General features: G+C 47.3%; 1 protein-coding gene across 2 annotated transcripts in view; it reads right to left on the bottom strand.

Annotated features, from left to right (window-relative positions):
* Positions 1–22,535, bottom strand: part of RGL2 (ral guanine nucleotide dissociation stimulator like 2) — a 72,471-nt gene extending 49,936 nt beyond the window's left edge. The window contains exons 1-5 of one of the 2 annotated variants that reach the window (XM_030197214.1): positions 22,279–22,535; positions 21,176–21,379; positions 17,156–17,260; positions 16,358–16,551; positions 8,259–8,327 (exon numbers count right to left, since the gene is read on the bottom strand). In XM_030197214.1, the coding sequence (XP_030053074.1) occupies positions 8,259–8,327; positions 16,358–16,551; positions 17,156–17,260; positions 21,176–21,301 (494 nt within the window). In that variant the 5' untranslated portion in view covers positions 21,302–21,379; positions 22,279–22,535. Of the gene's footprint in view, positions 1–8,258; positions 8,328–16,357; positions 16,552–17,155; positions 17,261–17,547; positions 18,046–21,175; positions 21,380–22,278 lie in introns of those variants that run through there. The other variant, XM_030197215.1, reaches the window with a different exon arrangement.
* Positions 22,536–25,102: the final 2,567 nt, after the last annotated feature.

The raw sequence follows: 25,102 nt of genomic DNA, 5'->3' as shown, positions 1-25,102 counted from the left end.
TGCTAGATTATTGTAATGGTTTGTTAATTGGGATTACCAGTAATATGCTGAAGGCATTGCAGGTTGTTCAAAATGCTATAGCCTGAGTGATGAAAGGAGATTCTCGCTATGATCATGTTACTCCAATCTTCAAATCGCTGCACTGGCTCCCTGTAAAATTTCGTACTGAATTTCAAATTTTATTGTTTAGTTTTTAAAATATTGAATGGCAATATCTCACCAACTCTTAGTGCCACTCCGAGATGTTATCGACCTGCTCGTTCTCTGAGATCATCTCAGAAACAGCTACTTTATGCAGTGGCGTACCTAAGGTAGTTGACACCCGGGGCCGGTCATTTTTTAACACCCCCCCCCCCCAAATCCAGTACTAGGCATGCCGAGAATACAAAACACTCAGGACCTATAGAGCAATTCTACCATACCATAAGCAGTCATTTCTACGAGTCACACAAGGAAAAGGAAAGCATCTTAAACACTACAGTGAGCACTAGAACATCAATTCACCTATTGTAAAACAAAACCAGACAGAATAGTACAGATCGTAGATCCTGCACAGTCAATGCCAACTGAAAGCCATGTCTTCACAAACACAGATACACCCTAATCCACTATAGAATAAGTAATCATAAACTTTCTATTTAGACAAAAATTAAACTGAACCCCCAATGCCAGACTCTGCATACAATGCAACACCACACCACAGAAACAGAAACTGTCCCCTAGTACTGTGCAAAATATAAAGACAGCAGATGTAAATTTGAAAAAAACTAACAAGTACCAATCACCACTTTACAAATTAACAAATAGAAATAAAACAAATATAGAAAGTAAAATAATACCATTTTATTAGACTAATACATTTAGCTTTCAGAGGCCAAAACCTCCGTCCTCGGGTCAGTACAGTATAGTGCTGTTACAGTATCCTATTCTGACCTGAGGAAGGGGGTTTTGTTCTCCGAAAGTTAGTCAAAATGTATTAAAATTAGTCCAATAAAAAGATTACCTTATTTACACGTTCTATTATAAACCTTTAACACATCTACAATACTTTATCCTAAAGCAAAAAAAATAAAAAAATATATTTTATTTACAGTTTGTTGTCTCTGGTTTCTGCTTTCCTCATCTTCTTTTCACCGTCTTCCTTCCATCCAGCATCTGTCTTCACTCTCTCTCTCTCTCTCTCTCTGCCATCCAGTGTCTGCCCTCTCTGCCGTCCCTTCCATCCACTGCCTGCCCTTTCTCTCTGCCCCTTCAATCCACCATTTGCCCTCCCTCTCGCTCCCCCTTCCATCTAGGATCTGTCCCCTTCTCTCTCTCTGCCCCTTTTTTCAGCCTCCAGTTCCAGCCCCCTTCTCCTCTCTGAACACCCCCACCCCAGTCCCCTTCTCCCCTCCCCTTCTCCTGTCTGAGACCCCTACCACAGTCCCCTTCTCCCCTCCCCTTCCCTCCTCTGAGATCCCCACCCCAGTCCCCTTCTCCCCTCCCCTTTTCCCCTCTGAACACCCCCACCCCAGTCCCCTTCTCCCCTCTGAGACCCCCACCCCAGTCCCCTTCTCCCCTCCCCCTCCCCTGTCTGAGATCCCCACCCCAGTCCCCTTCTCCCCTCTGAACACCCCCACCCCAGTCCCCTTCTCCCCTCCCCCCGTCTGAGACCCCCACCCCAGTCGCCTTCTCCCCACCCCAGTCCCCTTCTCCCCTCCCCTTTTCCCCTCTGAACACCCCCACCCCAGTCCCCTTCTCCCCTCCCCTTCTCCCCTCTGAGATCCCCACCTCAGTCCCCTTCTCCCCTCTGAGATCCCCACCCCAGTCCCCTTCTCCCCTCCCCTTTTCCCCTCTGAACACCCCTACCCCAGTCCCCTTCTCCCCTCTGAGATCCCCACCCGAGTCCCTTTCGCCCCTCTCCTTCCCCACCTCAGTGACTCCCGTTAAAACCGGCGGAGCAGCGTCGCAGGCAGCGCCTTGTGCCCTGCTTGTAAAAAAAAAAATCAAATCTCCTTCCTTCTCCTCCTCTTGACGTCTTGACGTCGACTCGGGCCTTCCAATCAAATTGATTGGAAGGCCCTAGTCGACGTCAAGACGTCAAGACGAGGAGGAGAAGGAAGGAGATTTGATTTTTTTTTTTACAAGCAGGGCACAAGGCGCTGCCTGCGACGCTGCTTCGTCGGTTTTTTTATTGTGCGGCGCCGCGGGAACGGCCACCGGAGGCGGCGGGAGCGGAGCACCCTCCACCCACTGGCACCCGGGGCGGACCGCCCCCACCCCCTTGGTACGCCACTGACTTTATGTACCCTCATTTCATCAGGTTTATTTAGAAGAATGTAGATCCTCTTTTTTTACATCAAAGGTCTGAAATGACGGAATGCATTGCCCATTGAACTTTGTTTAATACAGAATACGGATCAGTTTAAAAAAAGCTTTAATAACTCTATTCTTTCGGGCTTTTGGAACCATTGATGTATGATATTATTTTAATATCATGTAAATTTAATTTGCTGTATGTTATATCTTAATATAGTAATCTTTGTATAGTTTGTTGAGCAAAGAAATAATTTTTTTTTTTTACTTTGTATGTGCTTTGTTCCCTGCTTAGACTATTATAGATACAGCGGGTTATGAATAAAGTTTTATTATTATTATAAGTCCTGCTCTTCCATACACAGAAGCACTTCACCCCCTATACTGTCCCATTCCTTTGGATTATTGTAACCCAAGTGCATGACCCTACATTTCTTAGCATTAAATCTTAGTTGCCAATTTTCAGACCAGTCTTCAAGCTTCACTAGATCCTTCTTCGTGCCATCCACACCCTCCCGGGTGTCCACCCTATTACAAAGTTTGGTATCATCCACAAAGAAACAAACCTTACCAGACAGTCTTTCTGCAATATCACTCACAAAGATATTAAGAGCCAGCCCGAGGACCGATCCCTGCGGCACACCACTGATAAATCCCTTTCCTCTGAGCAAGCTCCATTTACCACTACCCTCTGTCTCCTATTTAACCAATTTTTAACCCACGGAGGGAGTGGAAAACATGAAAAAATCTGAGGAAGCTAGAAGAATGGTCTAAGGTTTGGCAATTAAAATTCAATGCGAAGAAATGCAAAGTGATGCACTTAGGGAATAGAAATCCACAGGAGACGTATGTGTTAGGCGGGGAGTCTGATAGGTACGGGCGGAGAAAGGGATCTTGGGGTGATAGTATCTGAGGATTTGAAGGCGACGAAACAGTGTGACAAGGCGGTGGCCGTAGCTAGAAGGTTGTTAGGCTGTATAGAGAGAGGTGTGACCAGCAGAAGAAAGGGGGTGTTGATGCCCCTGTATAAGTCATTGGTGAGGCCCCACCTGGAGTATTGTGTTCAGTTTTGGAGGCCGTATCTTGTTAAGGATGTAAAAAGAATTGAAGCGGTGCAAAGAAAAGCTACGAGAATGGTATGGGATTTGCGTTACAAGACGTATGAGGAGAGACTTGCTGAACTAAACATGTATACTCTGGAGGAAAGGAGAAACAGGGGTGATATGATACAGATGTTCAAATATTTGAAAGGTATTAATCCGCAAACGAACCTTTTCCGGAGATGGGAAGGTGGTAGAACGAGAGGACATGAAATGAGATTGAAGGGGGGCAGACTCAAGAAAAATGTCAGGAAGTATTTTTTCACGGAGAGAGTAGTGGATGCTTGGAATGCCCTCCCGCGGGAGGTGGTGGAAATGAAAACGGTAACGGAATTCAAACATGCGTGGGATAAGCATAAAGGAATCCTGTGCCGAAGGAATGGATCCTCAGGAGCTTAGTCAGGATCGGGAGGCGGGGCTGGTGGTTGGGAGGCGGGGATAATGCTGGACAGACTTGTACGGTCTGTGCCAGGGCCGGTGGTGGACAGCGGGACTGGTGGTTGGGAGGCAGGGATAGTGCTGGACAGACTTGTACGGTCTGTGCCGGAGCCGGGGTTGGGAGGCAGGGCTGATGGTTGGGAGGTGGGGATGGTGCTGGGCAGACTTGTGCGGTCTGTGCCGGAGCCGGTGGTTGGGAGGAGGGGCGGGTGGTTGGGAGGCGGGGATAGTGCTGGGCAGACTTATAAGGTCTGTGCCCTGAAGAGCACAGGTACAAATCAAAGTAGGGTATACACAAAAAGCAGCAAATATGAGTTATCTTGTTGGGCAGACTGGATGGACCATGCAGGTCTTTTTCTGCCGTCATCTACTATGTTACTATGTTACTTTAGGTCCCATACTAAGGGCACTCAGTTTATTTATCAGTCACCTGTGTGGAACCTTTGTATCGCTCCATGGTGCGACCGTACCTCGAATATTGTGTTAAATTCTGGTTGCCACATCTCAAAAAAGATGTAGTGGAATTAGAAAAGGTACAGAGAAGGGCGACGAAAATGATAAAGGGGATGGGACAACACTCTCTATGAGGAAAGGCTGAAGCAGCTAGGGCTCTTCAGCTTGGAGAAAACACGGCTGAGGGGAGATATGATAGAGGTCTATAAAATAATGAGTAGAGTTGAACAGGTAGATGTGAATCACTTGTTTACTCTTTCCAAAAATACGAGCACTAGGGAGCACGCAATGAAGCTACAACATAGTAAATTTAAAATGAATTGGAGAAAATATTTCTTCACTCAACTTGTAATTAAACTCTGGAATTCATTGTCAGAGAATGTGGTAAAAGCAGTTAGCTTAGCAGGGATTTAAAAAGGTTTGGCTAACTTCCTAAAATAAAAGTCCATAAGCAATTATTAAGATGGACTTGGGAAAATCCACTGCTTATTTCTAGAATAAGCATAAAATCTATTGTACTGTTTTGGGATCTTGCTAGATACTTGTGACCTGGGTTGGCCACTGTTGGCAGAGCCGGTCTTAGACCGAGGCGACCGCATAGGGCCTCGCGCTCAGGGGGGCCCCGCCCCGTCCACCCAAGCTCCAGTCTCCCCGCCCTCTGAATTTGAAGTTACTTCGTCGTCGACATCGGAGCGGCCGGAAGATAGTAGCAGCAGCGTGAAAAGCGTGCGAGCTGCTGGGCGGCGTTTCGGGAGCCTTCCTTTCCCTTCCATTGTTCAGCTCTGGTCCCGCCCTTGCTTCACTAACAGCCATGTGGATAAAGGGTTATGGTTTGGTAAGGTTATGAGTGTGTTTTTGCACAAATTTGTGTATAGTGTTTTGCAGTGGAGAGATTGTGTGTCCGCACCTCTGACCCCCCCCCCCCCCCCCCCCCCCCCCCCCGGGGTTATGAGAATTGGAACTACTAATTGTAGTGGACTTGAACTGAATAATTTCTGGGGAGGGAGGGTTTCATGATAGCATTGTGCTTATTATTTCAATCAGTTTTTCTGTACAAGTTTAGCTTCATTTGTCTTTATTTGAAATTTCATAAATAAAACATTTTCTAAAAATTGAATAATCTTATCAATGGGGCAGGGGCGGGGCTAGGATGGGGCCCCACCAAATTGGTCTGCACAGGGCCCCGCACTTGCTAAGACCGGCCCTGACTGTTGGAAACAGGATGCTGGACTTGATGGACCTTCAGTCTTTCCCAGTATGGTAACACTTGTGTACCCCCACCACCCAAGGTATGTGGGGTTGCAGCAGGAAGGTGGGCCAAACTGTGTTCCCCCCCCCCCCACCAACTTTGGGCTTCAGACCCCCCCCCCCCCCCCCCGCCAGAATGCCCCTCCCATGAGAAAGCCCACCTGTGCAGCTTTGGCGCTATCCTATAACTGGGAATGTAAATGTATTTCTGTGCTGATCTGTCGTTTCAGCCCCATTTTAGTGCCTTGCGTATGTTAAAAGTGTTTCCACACCAAAAGTTAGGCACAGACTTGGCGTCTAACTTTTAGATACCATTTAGAAAATGCCCCGGTTACAGGACATTTTTTTATTTCCCTTTGGCGCAGAACAGCAGTCCTTGCAAAATGGAAATTTTTTTGTATTGATAATGTGTTAGATTCTCTCATGTTAGGTTCCGCATTTCCAGACTCTGTACACACCGGGACTTTTTCTGAAGTTGGCTCCTCCAAACTTCTAGCCATTCCACGTACACTTAAAAAGCACCGCATTTGCTGAGGATACACATAAGAACATAAGAGTAGCCATACTGGGTCAGATCAATGGTCTATCTAGCCCAGTATCCTGTTTTCCAAACAGTGGCCAAGCCAGGTCACAAGTACCTAAAAAAAACCCTCCCCAAATAGTAGAAATATTCAAGAACCCCAAAGAGTAACAAGATTCTGGAATCTCCAAGAATAGCAAGATTCCATGTAGAACCCTAAAGAGTATCAACATTCCATACTACAAATCCCAGGGCAAGCAGTTGCTTCCCCATGTCTGTCTCAATAGCAGACTATGGACACTTCCTCCAGGAATTTCTCCAAACCTTTTTTAATCCCAGACATGCTAACTGCCGTTACCACATCCTCCGGCAAAGAGTGCCAGAGCTTAACTATTTGTTGAGTGAAAAAATATTTCCTCCTAAGACACTTCCTGTCTGATCTCCTATAGCTCAGCTAATAAACTGACATGCTGCATGTACGTTGCAGCAGACAATTTTATTTATTTTATTGTTACATTTGTACCCCGCGCTTTCCCACTCATAACAGGCTCAATGCGGCTTACATGGGGCAATGGAGGGTTAAGTGACTTGCCCAGAGTCACAAGGAGCTGCCTGTGCCTGAAGTGGGAATTGAACTCAGTTCCTCAGTTCCCCAGGACCAAAGTCCACCACCCTAACCACTAGGCCACTCCTCCACTCAAGATTCTGGAAGATCTCTTTTAGAAGAGAAAGGGAGAGAGTGAGAAAAAAAAACCCAGAAGGAATGTGATGGCTAAGAAAGCGAGACAAGACGGGAAGAGGGAAGCCGAGTGTACGGAGTGCGGGAGTTATCATAGACACATTGAAGTTTTCTCCGTATCCTATTAGGGGCCAATACACTCTCAGGAAATTAAGGCCATTGGCCACGAATTTAAATTTTGGCAGGAAATTTCCCACCTCAATTTCCCACTGAAGTCTGCCTCCTTCCCGAGTTTAAATTATACCAACAAATTTTTCCCGCCTTCCAGCATCAAAAAAACTGCTCCAATGATACCGCCCACCTCAAACCCCAACCAATCAGGTTTCAGAAACCCTTATATAAAGACAAACTGCAGACCTCACAGCACCCCCTGAAGAAAACCACAACACAACGGCTGAAACTTCAGGTTCCATTTCTTGGACATAGTAAGACCCAGACAGCCCATGGGCGTAGCCAGACAGCAGATTTTGGGTGAGCCTATGCACCAAATGTTCTCCCCCATCACACCAAAAAAATATCTCAGCTGGTGGGGAAAATGCTTCTCTCCACTTTGGCAGTCTGCAGCAGGCATGTGCTGAAAACTGAGCATGCGCAGGTGCCGGTATCATGGACAGCACCATTTTCGTTACCATAAGGGGGAAGTCTTCAGCTGGCAGAGCTTGGGATCCCCTCCAGCTACTGCTAAAGGTGTACTACTGTTGGGTGGGCCTGAGCCCAGCCCACCTGTGGCTACACCCAGTGGCGTACCAAGGGGGGGGGGACGGTGGGGGCGGTCTGCCCTGGGTGCACGCCGCTGGGGGGGTGCCGCGGCGCACGCCTGCTGCGAGAGTTCCCTAACTTCTCTCGTTCGCTGCAGCTCCCTCTGCCCCGGAACAGGTTACTTCCTGTTCCGGGGCAGAGGGAGCTGCAGCAAACGAGCAAAGTTAGTAAATTCGCAGCAGGCATGCGCTGCGGCACCCCCCCCCCCCCCAGCGGCATGCACCCGGGGGGGGGCTCTTTCGCGGGGGGGGGTCTGCGCTGCATTGGGGGGGGGGGCTGCACCCGGGGGGGCAGGGCGCTGCCCCGGGTGTCCGCCCCCCTAAGAACGCCACTGGCTACACCACTGAGACAGTCATAACAAGCTAATTTTTGTACATTACCAGCAGCTATGTATGAAAAACACAGCCCCTTAATGGTAAGTCCCAGCCCTCTGTGTTCCCTGTCTCCCTCTCTTCCTCATCTGTGAAGTCTCTTCCCTGCCATCTCCTCTCTCCAGGGATGGACTGACCATTTGGATACTAGGGACAGCGCCAGAGACCTACAGCAGTAAGGGTCAAGCTCTCCCTTAGCTTCCATCTAATTTAATCATTTTTTATAGGTGGTTAAGGGCCCATGACCCTCAGTGTCCGACGGTCAGTCTGTCCCTGCCCCTCTCTCTCTCTCTCTCCTCTCCCCCCTCTCTTCCTGTCGGTGGACTCTCACTCACCTGTGAAGATCTGGCCTCTTTCCCTGTGAGTTCTTTTTCTGGTGTCTCTCCAATTCCTCATTTTCCAACCTAAAACAAATGAACGTACATTCAGAGAATGTTTTGTCTGTTCAAATCCATCTATCTGTCTCACTCGCCAACATCAGCCAGCCTGCTTAACAGGACTGGGCTGTCATTTGTGACAAAAAATAATCGGCAGTAATAGCGGAGTCTTCTTAAAGCGATCACACAAAGCAAAAGATGGAACACGCATTGACATGTCGTCCAAATTACTATAACATTCTGTGGGGCCCTGGAATTGTTTTTGCTTGATAAATCTGCTCCGGGGCTCACTGTGCAAAAAATGTTCTGATCCAAAAGTATATGATTGCAGCCTGTATAGCATTAGCGCAAGCTTGAAAAAGCCCTGAACCTCCTTCATTTGAGCTTGGAAGTGCTGTTTGCAATATTTATTTATTAGGATTTATTTACCGCCTTTTTGAAGGAATTCACTCAAGGCGGTGTACAGTAAGAATAGATCAAACATGAGCAATAGGCAATTACAGCAGTAAAAATATTCAAACAACAATACAAAGTATGGCATGGTATACTACTTGCAATGACTACACAATACGTAATAGAACATTTTAATAGACAGTGTAGGGTATAAACAAAGATGGAACATATAGATAGGTAAGAGAGTAAGAGGAGTTAGAAAGTAAGGTGACTGATTTAAAGAAAGCTGCACATGAGATGATTAAATATTATCTCAAGGCAAGCTTAGGACTACGTGTGTGAAGGCTTTGGGGAAATGGAAAAGTTGTGGGGTTCCATAGTTCAATTATATTTGTAAGATAACATGCTCACCTTATCTTGTTATTCTGGGACGTGGAGGGAGAAGTTTGTACATCCTGGAGTTTGGAAGGACTGGTAACAGTGACTGACCACTCTTTGCATAGACTGAATGATGATTGAATTTGTGCAACATTATTGATTGTTTAGATGGTTATTTTATATCTTTATATGTTTTATGATTATGCGTTCATTTGTAATTCACCCTGCATAACAGCAGAATATAAATTTTAATAAATGAAATTGGGGGGGGGGGGAGGGAATTTAACAAAATTTGATATAAAGTGAGGTTAAATTGAACTTTCATTTTAACATTCTGGAGTTTGGCTGTACTGATAACAGTGACTGACTGCTCTCTGCACAGACTGAATGATTGAATTTGTGGAATGTTATTTTTTGGATGGTTATTTTATATCTTTATATGTTTTATGATTATGTGTGTGCATTTGTAATTCACCCTGGATAAGAACAGAATATACATTTTAATAAATGAACTTGGAGGGGGGAAGAGTGGATTTAACATAATTTTATATAAAGTGAGGTTAAACTGAACTTTCGTAAGACTACACTGTTTACTATGTTATAAGGGCACTGTATTTCTTGGATCTGTGTGGCCGTAAGAGTTTATGTTCATGATTGCTTATTTGTTTGCCGATTCCTAGAATTGTAATATTCATGCTGCACTTGTTTCAATACAAGACCTTGTTAAATTAAAAACAAAACAAGAGTGCACTCTTTCCCAATAGTGTCTGCGTACACTCCTTATGAAAATCGTACCTTCTCATCCTTATCAGCTTCTCTCGAAGAGAGTCAAGATGTTATTAAAACTAGACCTGCTTCGGTAGTAGCATTAACTAATAAGAAGGATAAGCTCCTGATTTTGAAGGAGGCTTCTGTGAAAACTGTAAGGCTGTTTTTAGATCTTCTGCAGGATGTTTTAAGATTCTTTAATTTTTATCGTGTCGATTTTGTATCTTTTTCGTTACTTTTTATTCATTAAGGGGCCCATTTATAAAGCTGTGGAAAGCACTGATGCATGCTTACTGCAAGTTAAAAACACCTACTGCAGGGCGTGCTGAGGTGTCCTGCGGTGGTTTCGGCATATACACGCAGTTTTCCGCGCACTAAATAATCATTTGTATTTTTTTTGCACATGGCCATTATTGCTGAGATACATAAATCAGCCATTTTACCCCTGCATTAAATGATGGCCTCAGCGCACTGGGGGGGCTTTTACTAAGCCGCAGTAAAAAGTGGCCTGCAGTAGCGTAATCGCGTGTATTGGGTGCACACTGGGCCAGTTTTTCCCGCATCTACAACATTTTTTTTTTAATGAGATGGGAAAAGTGCTTGCAGTAAAAATGAAACCAACGCACGCCCAAAACCGGCCTGAGCCCTTAATGCCACCCACTGATCTAGCAGTAAAGGCTCATGTGCTACACACACAGTGACCGGTTGGCGCATGCCAAGTGCCACTTACCGCTGGAATCAGCATGCGTATGAGGAATTAAATAATTCATCCAGGCATTATGGGCACATGCCAAATTTGAAATTACCGCCAGGGGGGCATGCTGGTCTGGCAGTAGTCTCATTTTGGCATGCGCTGCATGCGCATGGAGCCTACTGCAGCTTAGTAAAAGGACCCGAGGTAGTCCATGTGCTGGTAACAGCGCAGGCCACCATTTAGCGCAGCTTTGTAAAAGGGACTCTAAATGATTTATGGCTGCGTTTCGATTCCAATTTGTAATCGCGATTAATCACGCTATTTACTTATTTTTATTTCCCCCACTGCAGCTCCGAGTGACTCTGGGCGATGGAGGGTTAAGTGACTTGCCCAGAGTCACAAGGAGCTGCAGTGAGGGAGGGGGGAAAACTGCGTGATTAATCAGGATTAAAATTTTAATCAAAACGCAGCCCTATTTTGAAGTATTATTTCCAAAACAAAGAGGTAAATTTTTGTGCTGCTAGAATTTATATTTTTCCGGATATTGCCAAGCCTACATAACTCAGGCGGAGGCTGTTAGACCTACGGTCGTAGCTTTAGGTACTGCTTTTTTTTTTCTTAAGTATCTGTGTAAATGAATTATTACTTTTTAGGGAAAACATTAATACAGGGCCTCTTACCAGGCAGCGCTAAAAAGTGACCTGCAGTAGCCCCAGGACAGGTCTTTCACACGTACTGAGACCACTTTTAGCACTGTCAGTAAAAGACAGATTTTTCTATTTTTCCAATAAGTATTGCCATACTAGGACAGGCTGAAGGTCCATCAAGTCCAGCATTCTGTCTCCAACAGTAGCCAATCCAGGCCACAAGCACCCGGGAAGATCCCAAAACAGTGCATTTTCCCATAATGGCTAATGGACTTTTCTTTTAGGAAGTTATCCAAACCTTTTTTAAACCCCACTAAGCTAACTGCTTTTACTAAATTCGCTGGCAAAGAATTCCAGAGTTTAATTACATGTTGAGTGAAGAAATATTTTCTCCGATCTGTTTCAAATTTACTAATTTGCAGCTTCATTGGGTGCCCCCTAGTCCTGTATTTCTGGAAAGAGTAAACAAGTGTAAATAATAGCTATGCCCTAATGTCCCTGTTAGCGCATGACCATTAGCACCTGAGCCCTTACTGGCGCCTATTTTGTAGGCGGTAAGGGCTCATGTGCTAATCAGTTAGCATGCGGTAGTGCCCACTCCTGCAGCGCTAAAAATATACATTTTATTTTTTTAGTGTGTGGATAGTACGCACACATGCCTGAACCCATCCCACAACAGTGCATTTTAACCTGCGGTAAGCACACATTAGTGCTTATCGCAGCTTAGTAACAGGACAACTATGTTTTTTGGGGATTCGTTGAATTAGAACAATTTTTGAAAGGTCCCGAAAAATTAAGTCTGTTAAATTTCGGAGTACATAATATAGTCTGTGGTAAAAGCATTAGCTTAGCAGGGTTTTAAAAAGGTTTGGATAATTTCATAAAAGAAAAGTCCACAAGCCATTGTTAAGGTGGATTTGGGGAAATCCACTGCTTTTTTCTAGGATAAGCAGCATAAAATGTATTGTGCTGTTTTGGGATCATGCCAGGTACTTGTGACCTGGATTGGCCACTGTTGGAAACAGAATGCTGGACTTGATGGACCTTCAGTCTGTCCTAGTATGGCAATACTTATGTTCTTATGCATTAGTTAAATTCTTTAAATGTTTATAAATTGTAATTTAATTGCTCCCTCCCTTGATGTGGGCTAGTAGGTTTTTGAATTGATAGACTATTTCTTTATTTTTTCTCTTAAGCCAGTGAGTCCCAAACCTGGTCCTAGAGGCACCCCAGCCAGTCAGGTTTTCAGTATACCAGGGGCGGACTGACCATTCAGGCAACTGGACAATGCCCGAGGGCCCAGAGGCTCTGCTCCGGATGCCTCGTGCACTTCTGGTGATCTAGTGGACTTAGCAGGGGTAAACATGTTTTTTCCTGCCCCTTCCCCCCCCTGGCACCACCTAATTTTATAAATGGTGGCTGAGACTCCCTCATGAGACTGTCGAGACCTGTGAGACTCCTGTGGGAAGTCTCGGCTGCCATTTTGAAAACACAGCGGCACTGGCAGGCCAGGGAATAGTAGCAGCGCAGCGGGCATAAAGAACATGCCCCCTTCCCTCATGCAGAGGCCACCAAACTACAAGGACCCCTCAGGTAGGACCGAGACAGCGGGGGCGGCCTCTGTGGCAGCTGGGTGGGGGGCCCAGACCACCCTCAGTCCACTCACAATAAATATTCATGAGAGAGATTTGCATGCATTGCCTCCACTGCATGCAAACCTCTCTCGTGAATATCCTGAAACCTGAGTGGCAGGGGTGACTTTAGGACCAGGTTTGGTAACCACTGTCTTAAGCATTTGCTACTCTACTCCATTTTCTGTACCATTTATTAATGAGATCTAGAAATGAAAATATTGAATTGAAAAAAAAAGAAAAATGTGTGCCCCTCTTTACCTAGAGTATGCACTCCTTTTTTTTTTTCTTAATTTCAAATCAGTTTTTATTGGATTTTAAAGAATAAATTAACTACAAACAGATCAACAAACTAACCATACATCGATGTGACAATAACTCATATATAACATGCCATGAAGGAAAGTACTATTACTCTATTTACCATTAACTTTCTCTTTGCTTCATGTACAATTTCTCATTCATTAATAGATTTCCTAAATGTTAAACTTCCATAGTTATCCCAGTATGTTTATGATACTGTATTGCAAAATTGGATTCTCACAACAAATTACTGTTCTTATGCATTATTCTTTGTTATGTATCTTGCACTGTTTATTGCAAGCCACACTGAACTCAAACTTGTTCGGGATAATGTAGGATATAAATAGTGCTTTTTTTTGTATGAAAAAAGGTACCGGTACTCATTATGGGTGTATGTGTGGGGGGGTCACCATCTGTGGCTCCGCCCCCTTTGGTAGCCACACCCACAGTAGCCACACCCCTTATCAGCTGTGGCACATATAAGTAGTATCATTAAAAATACTATACCAGTATGGGAGCAAAAAATAACTTGTGATTTTTTTTTCATTATAAATAATTTCTGTAAGCTGTTACAGCTCTAGTATACCCAGTGCAAAATAAGACAGCAGATGTAAATTCTCAAATTGGACATCTTCCAAACACTAAAATTAAAATAAAATGATTTTTTTCTACCTTTGTTGTCTGGTGACTGTTTTTCTGAACATGTTGGTCCCAGTCTCTAATTCTGAGGCTCTTTATCTGATTCCTTAACTCTGTTTCCAGGGCTTCCTTTCCATTTACTTTCCTCCTTCATTTCTTGCCCTACATCCATAGGTAAAAGCTGGGTCCTCTGCGGACTTGACTGGAGAAGGTATAGAGTGGATCCAGCTTTTGCCTATCATCCATGTGCAGATTTTCTCCTCTTTTCCCTTTCCCTCACCTTGTCACCTCTCTCCATCACATCCAGCATTTCTCCTCTCTCCTCCCCTCCATCCATGTTCATCTCACTTCTTCTCTCTTCGCTCCCCTCCATCCATGTCCAGCATTTCAACTTTCTCTCCTCCCCTCCATCCATGTCCAAAATTTCTCCTATCTCCCCTAAATCCACGTGCATCTCCTCCTCTGTGTTCCCGCCCCTCCATCCATGACCAGTATTTCTCCTCTCTCCCTTCCCCTCCAACCGTGTGCATCTTTCCTTCCCTCCAACATTTCTCCTCTCTTCCCTGCCCTCCACCCCATCCATGTCCAGCATTTCTCCTCTCTCCCCTCCATCCATGTGCATCTCATTTCTGTCTTCCCTCCACTCCATCCATGTCCAGCATTTCTCCTGCCCTTCCCTCCATCCATGTCCAGAAACTCTGCTCTCTCCCCTGCCCTCTCTTCCCATCCATGTCCAGATTCTCTTTTGCCCTCCCCTCCGTGTCCAGCGATTTATCCTCTCTTCTCTCCCCTGCCCTGCCCTCCCCTCCCCTCCATATCCAGCGATTTCTCCTCTCTTCTCTCCCCTGCCCTCCCCTCCGTATCCAGCGATTTCTCCTCTCTTCTCTCCCCTCCCCTGCCCTCCATGTCCAGCAATTTCTCCTCTCCCCTCCCCTCCATGTCCAGAAACTTGCCCCAGGCCTCCACCTGCCCCCCTTTTAAGCCCCCATCGAGTTCCAGTGCCCCAGCCCCACCTGCCCACCCTTAGCTTCCCGACAGCCCCCCCCCCCCAAATTTAAATTTTTTATTATTTTTTTTAACGTGAAGTTGCAGCGCCGGCGTTAGTGAGAGGACCAGGCTCGCCTCCTCCTGCCTTCCCTTCGTTCCCTCTGTGTCCCGCCTTCCTGTGACGTAGTTTCCTGTTTCCGCGAGGGCGGGACACTGAGAGGGAATGAAGGGAAGGCAGGAGGAGGCAAGCCTGGTCCTCTCACTAATGCCGGCGCTGTGACTTCACGTAAAAAAAATAAAAGATTTAAACGCATCGCGGGGGGGGGGGGCTGACGGGAAGCTAAGGGCAGGCAGGTAGGGCTGGGGCGCTGGAACGCGACGGGGGCTTAAAAGGGGCATCACGGGTGGCAGGAACGGAAAGCAGGGCTAGGGAGCTAAGGGTGGGTAGTTGAGACTAGGAAAAAAAGGTGCCGGTATGCTGTACCGGCACAAAAAAAGCACTGGATATAAATGTCACAAATAAATAAATACTATGAAAATCATATTCCAAAATAGTGTAAGAGATATTTAAATAAGTACTGTTTTAAGAAGAAATTAAGACATCAGGCTTGACAAAATAACAGGAAATGTTCCAAGCCGAACTTTCATATGTTTAGCAATAAGCTTAGATTTTTTTTTCCAGCAATTTTTCATTCATATTTATAGGGTAAACATAGTGAATTCCACCAAAAACAGAAAGTTTGCTTAGCAATTATTTTTCTATTCATAGAAAATTGTTTGGGTTTTTTTTAAAGCTACCGACATTAAAATGTCAACAAAGCTTCTCATTTTCAATTGAGAGACGATCAGGTAAACAAACAGAGCGAAATATAATATGTTTATATGACAGTGCAGATCTAAATAGGTACAATAAGATATCCTGGTCCCGTACTGCCATACCATGAGGTCCTTTTACTAAGGCACAATAAAAAGTGGCCTGTGCTACTTTTACCACATGGGGTTTCCCAGGCGCTGCAGCCTTTAGAAAGCCAGTAAAATGGCTGCACTTTTTTTCCCCAAATTAGTGCATAGCTATAATCGCAGGAGCCCTTACCTATTTACAAGGCGGGAAGGGGGACCTAATTAGCGCAGGTACACCTACTATCTGCCTGCGGGCACGCCTTCCACGCTGAAAAATATTTTTCAGTGTGGGATTAGCAAGTCAGATTACCTCGAGATGCCTCAGCACATCCCACGGTACCTGGTTCTTTAACATTTGGTAGGTGAGCGCTTAGGCCTCGAAGGTCCCTTATGTCCGTTGAATTTACATTTGTTCCAGAACAAAAAAGAAAAACCCCAACATGAAAATGTCTTGGTTGCTGATCCCCTACTCCTTAACCCATATAGTCAATCAACTATACCAGCCTCTCCCTACCCCTCTCACTGGGGATCATTCTCATCTCTCCAAAGCAGCTACAGGACCGTCTCTGAATAGCTAAGCTCACACACTGGCTGTCTCATTGAGGGGATTTCTCTCTCTCTCTCACCAGTTTAGTAGTCTCTATTCACATTATTTATATTCTCACCTACCCAGTAAGCAGCTGGAGGACTGTCTCCAGCCATGCGCCTGTCTCTCACCTGTCCAGAAGCAGTCGCAGGACGGTCTCTGCTGAGGTGAAAGTTCGATAGGTGGCTAGAAAAGCAGGCAGGTAGAAGTTATCCCCCAGTCTGAAAGCATCCAGGAGGTGAAGCACCAAAGCCTGTAGGGTCCCTGCTTTTAACGCCCGAACCTGAGCTGTGCCTTGAGAGCTGAGAGAGGCGACACTCTCTTCCTGGAATAGACATATCCAATATGTGAGAGCAGGAACCGAGTTGGGTTCTAAGAAAAGCGCTGCACTCTTTCTGTGAGAAACAGCCAAGAGACACACACACTGGATGTGACAGCTTGAATCTCAGTTGCACACTGCACTCGCTTCATGTGAGACACACAAACTGGATGGGACAGCAGGCACTCTGTTGGGCTCTGAGAAAGACTACTGTCTCTGTGAGAGACAGATAAGAGACACACACATGGAATGTGAGAGCTTGAATCTCAGCTGGGTCCTCAGAGCTGAGACAAGGTGCTCTCTTCCTATAAGACACTCACACTGGATGTGACAGCAGGAACATGAGCTGGGATGTGAGAGACCCTGCAGGTGCCAGTCCCTCTGTCCCAGGATTAAGGGTTCAAGTGAAGTCAGATGTGAGGAGCAGGTCACGATTGAGGGAAAGGATGGGCAGATTGAAGGAACAGAGTCAGCCTGCAGCTCCTTGTGCCCTGCGGTCTCTAGGGATTCAGGGAGAGGGAAATGGTTATGGGTTGGGATGACTAAGGTTCATGTTTGACTCCCGTTTTCCTGGGATCAGCTCGAGGACTGTTCCTCTTTCCATACTCACCCCATGTGACCTCCCAGCAGAAGCCGCTTGAGCCACAGGGATCTGACGAGTCGCCACAGTGTAAACTGCACCTTCCACTGATTCCTCTGTTAAACATAGTGGAGCCTGAAAGAGAAAGGGAGAGAGACAGAGGCATTGAGGGTAAGACCCTTCCCTTACCAGCCTTCCCACCCTGTCTCCCTTTGCATCTACTGCTGGATCTAGGGGCTGATTGGCAACAGATTAATCTGGCTCATTAAGTTCATGAGAACATAACATAGGATATGCCATGTTAGCCAGACCAAAGATCCATCAAGCCCAGCATCCTGTGTCTGAGACTGGCCAATCCAGACCACAAGAATAATTCTGGAACAGACACAATACAAGCCCCAGACTCTGCCAGCATTACTTACCTTTACTGGTAAACAGTACCAGGTACTGCGGGACAGCGGCCCTTCAGGCCCAGCGTACAAACAGCCCCCAAGCCCAGAGAACACCTTCATCTGCCAAGTGGGGGGGAGGAGGAAGCAAAAACTCTTCCCTCCCTGACTTGAAATTCCCTCCTCACCTTTCCTTCCCCCCCCCCCCAAACTGTCCTCCCTTCTACCCTACTCTCTCCCCCTTCTGTACAGCACTGCCATATCTTATCCCCTCCACTCCTTCCCCTTTCTTCAAGCTGTCCTTCCTTCTCGCCTCCCCTCCCTCCTCAACCAGTCTGCCCTCCTGTCATTTCCTCTCTTTCCCCACCGTCCTCTTTTCTTTGCTCCCCTTCCAAGCTGTGAATATCCCCTTATTCCCTTTTCTCTCCCCACAAGCTGTCAATGCCCCTTTTCCTTTCTCCCTCTTCTCTCTCTCTCCCTTACAGGTTGTCAGTATTCCCTTCCTCTCCCATTTTCCCTTCCCAAAAAACTTCCAACACCCCCTCTCCCTCCCTCCTGCAAACTCTCAAGGCCACCCCTCCCTCCACCTTTACTATTCTCCCTCCCTCCCTCCAAGATGTCACTTCCCTTCTATCCCCATCCTCCCTCTCTATAAACTGTTAATACTCCCTTCCTCCCTATAAGCTCTCAAGGACCTTTTCTTTCGCTCCCCAACCTGTCAGCTCCCTTCTGTCCCCATCCCCCCTCCCTACAAGTTGCCCATGCCCCTCTATCCCCTCTTTCCAACAGACTTTCAATGCCCACCCTCCCCTTCCTCCCTACAAATTGCCCCTCATGCCCCTCTCTCTCTCCTCTTTTCCCTCCTCTCTATGAGCTGCCAGTATCCCCCCTCTCATTCCTCCCTCCCTAGGGGGAATGTGACCCAGCCTAAAGCTTTTCTCTCTGGCCCTAAGATGCTCTGTGCCCTCTCACCCCTCTCTGCACAAGGTATCGGGAGGCCCGATCAGCAGTAATCTGTCCTTCTTTCCAGCAGAGGAGGGGGAGCTTGCTTCTAATCAGTCTGCGTCAAGGCCCTCTCTGTCTGCTTGTAAGAAACAGGAAAAACAATTCAGAAGCAAAACCGGTTTTGTCAGCTCTGCTTCCTGGTTTGTAATAACAGTCAATGTGGTTATGCCCACGGAGTTCCCTTCCAGGCAGTGAGGCACACAGAACCACAGCAACATGGAAACAGACAGGCGGACAGGGCCAGCATTAGGGGGGTGCAAATGGGGCACTTCCCCTTGGCCCCTCTCCCAGAAAGGGCCCCGAGCCTGCTCAAAACTGAAAGCAAATTTCTGCTCTGAGCCCCCTGTATGTTTAACTCCGGTCCTGCAGGTGAAAAAAAAAATATAGAGAGATATGACACATGTGAGCAGGGCTAGACAGTCATGTTTGGGCTCAGGACAGATGTAAGTAATCGAGTCCTCAGCTTCTTCACCTTCCCCAGCAGCCCCCCACCCCACCCCCAGGGACAGCTCAAGAGGTTGTGATGCAAGATTCCACATTAAGCATCAATCACCCAGGAAAAGGATCTAGGTATCATAGTTGATGACACTTTGGAACCCTCTGCTCAGTGTGCAGTGGCAGCTAAGAAAGCAAATAGAATGTTAGGAATGATTAGAAAAGGAATGGAAAACAAAAATGAGAATGTTATAATGCCTTTGTATCGGTCCAAGGTGTGAACGCACCTCGAATACTATGTGCAATTCTGGTCACCACATCTCAAAAAAGACATAGCAGGTTTAGAAAAGGTACAGAGAAGGGTGAGGAAAATGATAAAGGGGGTGGGACGACTTTCCTATGAGGAAAGGCTAAAGCGACTAGGGCTCTTCAGATTGGAAAAGAGACAGCGGACGGGAGATATCATAGAAGTCTATAAAATAAAGAGTGGCGTGGAACGGGTAAACTTGAATTGCTTGTTTGCTCTTTCCAAAAATAATAGGACTAAGGGGCACGCAATGAAGCTACAAAGTAGTAAATTTAGAACGAATCGGAGAAAATATTTCTGCACAAAACTTGTAATTAAACTCTGGAATTCATTACCAGAGAATGTGGTAAAAGCATTTAGCTTAGCAGGGTTTAAAAAAATGGTTTGCCTAAGTTCCTAAAAGCAAAGTTCATAAACCAGTACTAAGATGGACTTGAGAAAATCCTCTGCTTATTTCTGGGATAAGCAGCATAAAATCTGTTTTACTTGGGATGTTGCCAGGTACTTGGCCCTGGATTAGCCACTCTTGGAAACAGGATATTGGGCTTGATGGAGCTTTGGTCTATCCCGCTATGGTGATGTTTATTTTCTTATGTTCTGTGCCAATGCTGGCAGAGTAAAAGAACATGCTCTACTCATTGTTAAGAGAGAGCTAATGAGACAGATTTTGGCACCCTTGAGCTTCGGTGCTGCTCAAAGCCACTACCTTCCCTAGCTCCTGCCTTAAGCCAGCCCTGTGGGGTCCTCAGCTTCTTCACCTTCTTCAGCCACCCCCTCCATCCTCAGCACCACCCTGCCTGGCTCACTCTACTCCTTACATACACCAGTGCAGTGTGCACCATGCAGCACCCCTAGGGCTGCTAACTGGCTCCAAATTTGCTCAATGAGAGAAGAAGAGGGGGACAGAGGTGTTTGATCCAGTCCAGGGTTTACCCCATTGCATGAAGGGACTTGTAGTTCTGATTTAAAAAAGAAAAACTACAACTCCCTGCATGCCATGGGTAAACCCAGGACTGGATTAACCCACTGTTCCTTGCCATGCAATCTATGTGTAACACTAAAGAAACAGCACCATGCATGGAAGAGAATTTAAGGAGGGACCACCCAAGGAGGGAGAGATGACTGGGGCAGAGAGAAGTGAGTGGGAGAAAGAGGGGGAAACAGGAAAGGGAAGGCCTAGGTGGACAGTCTGATGTCTAGCAGTCACACACTTTGTTAAAGGACTGGCCAGCAGGTTAATAACTTGACCATGCAAAAGCCCAGGAATCACTGGGTGTAGAATGACTGTATAGACTACAGTACCTGTCTCCTGTCAGCAGCCCTTCACCTACACAGAGACCTGCAGGTAGGCTTTAGACCCCAGTGACATGCATATTCACTAATCGCCTGTCACAAGCATGCAATTCAAGGGCTCTAACATCATACAAAAACTCATGAGATTTGTCACATGCGTGAATTCTGAGGGCTCTGCATAAACATGCACACATATCAACTGCAAGCTCCTATGCATTCACACACATGCATTAAATTCATGTCACACGCATAGTCTGTGGTCTCTCTCTGCACACATACAAGCCCGTGTCACAAACCCCACATATCTGTTATAAGCTGAAGTGCATGCACACACATGCAGTGAAATCATGTCACACGCATAGTCCGTGGTCTCTCTGCACACATACAAGTCCGTGTCACAAACCCCACGTATCTGCTACAAGCTGAAGTGCATGCACACACATGCAGTGAAATCATGTCACACGCATAGTCCGTGGTCTCTCTGCACACATACAAGTCCGTGTCACAAACCCCACGTATCTGCTACAAGCTGAAGTGCATGCACACACATGCAATTAACTCATGTCACACGCGTAATCTGTGAATCTGTGCACATGCACACAAACATAGACACATACATACCTCTACTTGTTCTGTCTCAGTGCAGCACTGGTTTCGCAAGCGGTATGCACAGAGGATCACTCCTTGCTCCTCGTTCACCTCCATCCTGCCCCTCTCCAGAAGCTGGCGTTTGCCATGGGGTATCATTGTGGCAGGGCAGGTTCCAAACGGGCTCCCTTTCTACGCAAAAAGGACCAGGATGGGCTCAGGCCCACATGTCCATCCCTAAAGACAGGAAGATGAATGGAAAACACGCACCAAGGATCCAGAGATTCATAGGAACCGTATGTCACAATCATAGAAACCAAGTTCCACAAAATCCACGTGGCACAGATCCAGCGTATCACTGACCCCACACATCACAGATCCACAAGGACACACTAGACCAGAAATTCAGGGCTTGATAGACCTTGTATGCAAGGGCCCAGCAATTTATAGATCCCTCGTGCCCTATGATCTAATAGTTAGAGCAGCAGGAACCCAGTTCAAATCTCACTGTCTCTCCTCGTGATCTTGTGCAAGTCACTTAACCCTCCATTGCCTCAGGTACAAACTCAAATTGTAAACATAAAATACCTACTGTACACCACTTCCATAGCTCTCAGGCTTGCAGGCTGTATATAAGAAATTAAATGTAAAAAAAAACCTTCTCTGACCGGTTTAAAAACTGGGCAGAGGACAGGCTGGCCGCACTAGTGACAACCTGGAATCAAACATTCCATAACCACAAACTGGAGAAATCTACTGGAGGACACAGCAGTCTGGAGAGATGAGGGACCCACCAAAGGCAGCAGAAAATAGGTAGAAGGAGGAGCAGTCCTGAGAGGAAGGGAAGTCTCTTCTCAAGGTTCTTTCTTCTCTCTGCCTCTGGGTCTCTCTCTTGCACTGACCATGACTGCTTCCTTGCTGTTGTCTGTTCTGGAGATCTTTCTAGCTGATTCCCAGCTGTCTCACACAACCTCTACCTTTTGACAGTCACTGCTTCCATGCTGGAAGTCTCTCTGGGTCACACACAGTCTCTTCCTCGCTGACTGATTTCTCACTGTTGTCTGTCTTGGAGGTCTCTCACAGGCTCTCTCCCTCTCTCTCTGTCTAGCTGATTCCCAGCTGTCACATACTTCTACCTTTTGCCAGTCACTGCTTCCAAGCTGAAAGTTTCTCTGGGCCACATGCATGCAGTTTCTCTCCGATTCCTTGTTGTGGGCTGTTCTAGAGGTCTCTCTGACTCTGATCCCTTTCCTGCTGGTTTTCTCTCAAGGTCTCCCTCTTAGGTGGGATCTGAGATGTCTGAAGCAGAAAGGGCAGGGTGAGGAGGGCAGTTGGGTAGGGGTTGCTTAGGCAGCCTTGAGCTGCTGGTTCCAAGTTCAAGCTCCCATTTTGCGTCCTCTCAGCTTCCTGAGGCCTGGAGACAGGTTTCCGGAGTTGTTTCTACAGCCAGGAAGGAAGAAAGGGTTCCTGCTTCCCCCCAAGCTCGGGATGACGCTGGCCCAAAGGATGTTAAAACTATACTTAATGAATATCTACTATTACACAAGGCACAGCGGTGGCTGTAAAGTCATACAGGTCACTGGCAAGAGTCCAGAGATCTTGAGAAAGCTCTGAACTCATAAGGGGCCACCAACAGGAATCCAGGGCCACAGGCAGAAGTGTGAAGCCCAAAGACCCTGGGAAGGTGTCTCTGGTAATGTATGCAGTGTTCACCATGAGGAAGAGGGTGAGAGCAGGAGCAGGGGCATATCCAGACCTCACGGTGGGAGGGGGCCAGAGTCTGAAGTGGGGGGGGGGCACATTTTGGTCTGCTGCCCTGCCACCGCCCCCCCCCCCCCCCCTGCCCTGCCGCTTCCCACCCACTGACACAGCAAATACCTTGGCTGGCAGGGTTTGAAGCGTTGTCCAGCGCCAGTCTCTGGCGCCGCTGCGTTGCCTGCCCTGCTGTCTTCCCCTCACATCCTGCATTTTAGAGAATTTTAGAGAAATTGAGGGCAAGACAGAGCAAGGCAGGTAATGCAGCACCGCCAGAGACCAGCGCTGGACAATGCTTCAGCTGGCGGGGGTTGGGGACCCCTGCCAGCAAAACCAGGGGCCCACCGGAAATTGGGGGGGGGCCAGGCCCCCACCTAGCTACACCACTGAGCAGGACAGGTACAGCATAACTGGAACACAAAAGGTGCTTACATTGGTGATGTCCATGGTGGGGAGGGGGAAGGCGTTGGTGGCTGGCTTGGGCATAGTTAGAAGGTGCTACTGTCCTATGGTCTCAGGGCCTGGGAGAGCAGAGATAGGATTAAGGGCAGCAAGGGGAGAAGTGTTTCCCTGCTGTTGGTATATAGTTGCCAAGGCCCACAGTAGTTGGATGGCTGCTAAGACAAGTCCAAGCTCCAGCAGAGGGGCATATGCCTCCGTTTCTCCTGCTATAAAGGTCATGGGGCTGCAGCGGCCTGTGCAAGGACAGGCAAAGGAGCTGGGATGCAGCCGACGATGGCCATGAAACCAGAAGCGGAGAACTATAGCTTGGGAAGGCTGGCAGAGAGGGACCGAGTATGCTGGGCAGCAAAGAACTCCTGCTGCTCGTAGGGTAACCGAGAAGCCATAATGTAAGCTGTGGCAGACCTGGAAGCACCAGCCACCATGTGAAGAAATGGCATCATGGGTATAGAGGCCTGGCAAAAAAGGGGGCGAAGAGACCCAGCAGCAGCGTCAGAAGACCTGTACCCATAGATGTAGTTTGCCTTCTTACTTTGGAGGGTAAAGGGCGACCTTGATCCAAAATCCTTTCCTCCTTCCCCCTCCTGAACAGAGACACACTGCATTATTTTTCAAAATGTATGTTTTATGTGTGTGTTGGTTTGTAAATCAGTATTTAGCTGTCAAAAATGCCTCTTTTTTTGGAGGGGAATAATTTCCTGTTTTCTCTGTCATGTGACTTCATATAGCCATCTTAAGTGTCTTTGCGTTTCCTATCACAAGAGGTTACTGAGAAAAAGCAGGGATGCAGTTCCTCATGAGTGTAACTCCAGAGCCTCCCTACCCTATGTACATGTACATTTAAACGGATATCCTGGAATCCAAGCTGGCTGGCAAGGGGAAAGAGACCTACCGAGACAGGTGTGGAAAGCCCTTAGGTATTCTCAGCGTTCCACAATTATCCAGTTCCAGGAAAGAGAGACACTAGGCCAGTCCTGGACTTCTGCCAACCTCAGAGCTGCAGCACTGATGTCAATGAGTAGAATCAAGGACTACAAATCCCACACTGCTTTGGGATGCAAGTTTAAAACCAGGACTGGCCAAAAAGTCTCCCTGCTGAAACCCGGCAGCTGTTTCAGTTGAATACAGGATTCCTCCTTCAGCAAAGGGGAGCAGAATCACCAGGAGGGCAGTGGCGTACCAAGGGGGGGGGGGGGCGTTGGGGGCGGTCCGCCCCGGGTGCACGCCGCTGGGGGGGGGGTGCCGCGGCGCGCGCCTGCTCCGAGTTCGCTAAACTTCGTCGCTCGTTCACTGCAGCTCCCTCTGCCCCGGAACAGGTTACTTCCTGTTCCGGGGCAGAGGGAGCTACAGCGAAGCAAAGTTTAGCAAACGGAGCAGGCGTGCGCCGCGGCACCCCCCCAGCGGCGTGCACCCGGGGGGGGGGTGTCATTTCGCCGGAGGGGGGGGAAGGTGTAATTTAGCAGGGGGGGGGGGGCGCATCGGCGCTCCGCCCCGGGTGCCATCCAGGCCAGGAACGCCACTGCCAGGAGGGAAGCACTAGTGGCTGCCAACTAGGTTGATACAGTCCTGACTAGGGTTACCATACGTCCAGTTTTACCCGGACATGTCCTCTTTTTGAGGACATGGCCAGGCAACTGGGCGGGTTTTGCCAGCCTGCCCGTTTGTCCTGATTTGCGGACAAACAGGCAGGCTGGCGGGCGGGCCTAGTGGTGTCCTATCCTCCCCTTCCCTTACTGTACTGCC

Source organism: Microcaecilia unicolor, chromosome 3, assembly GCF_901765095.1.
Source record: "Microcaecilia unicolor chromosome 3, aMicUni1.1, whole genome shotgun sequence".
Lineage (NCBI taxonomy): Eukaryota > Metazoa > Chordata > Amphibia > Gymnophiona > Siphonopidae > Microcaecilia > Microcaecilia unicolor.
This window is presented reverse-complemented; position numbering and strand designations above follow the sequence as displayed.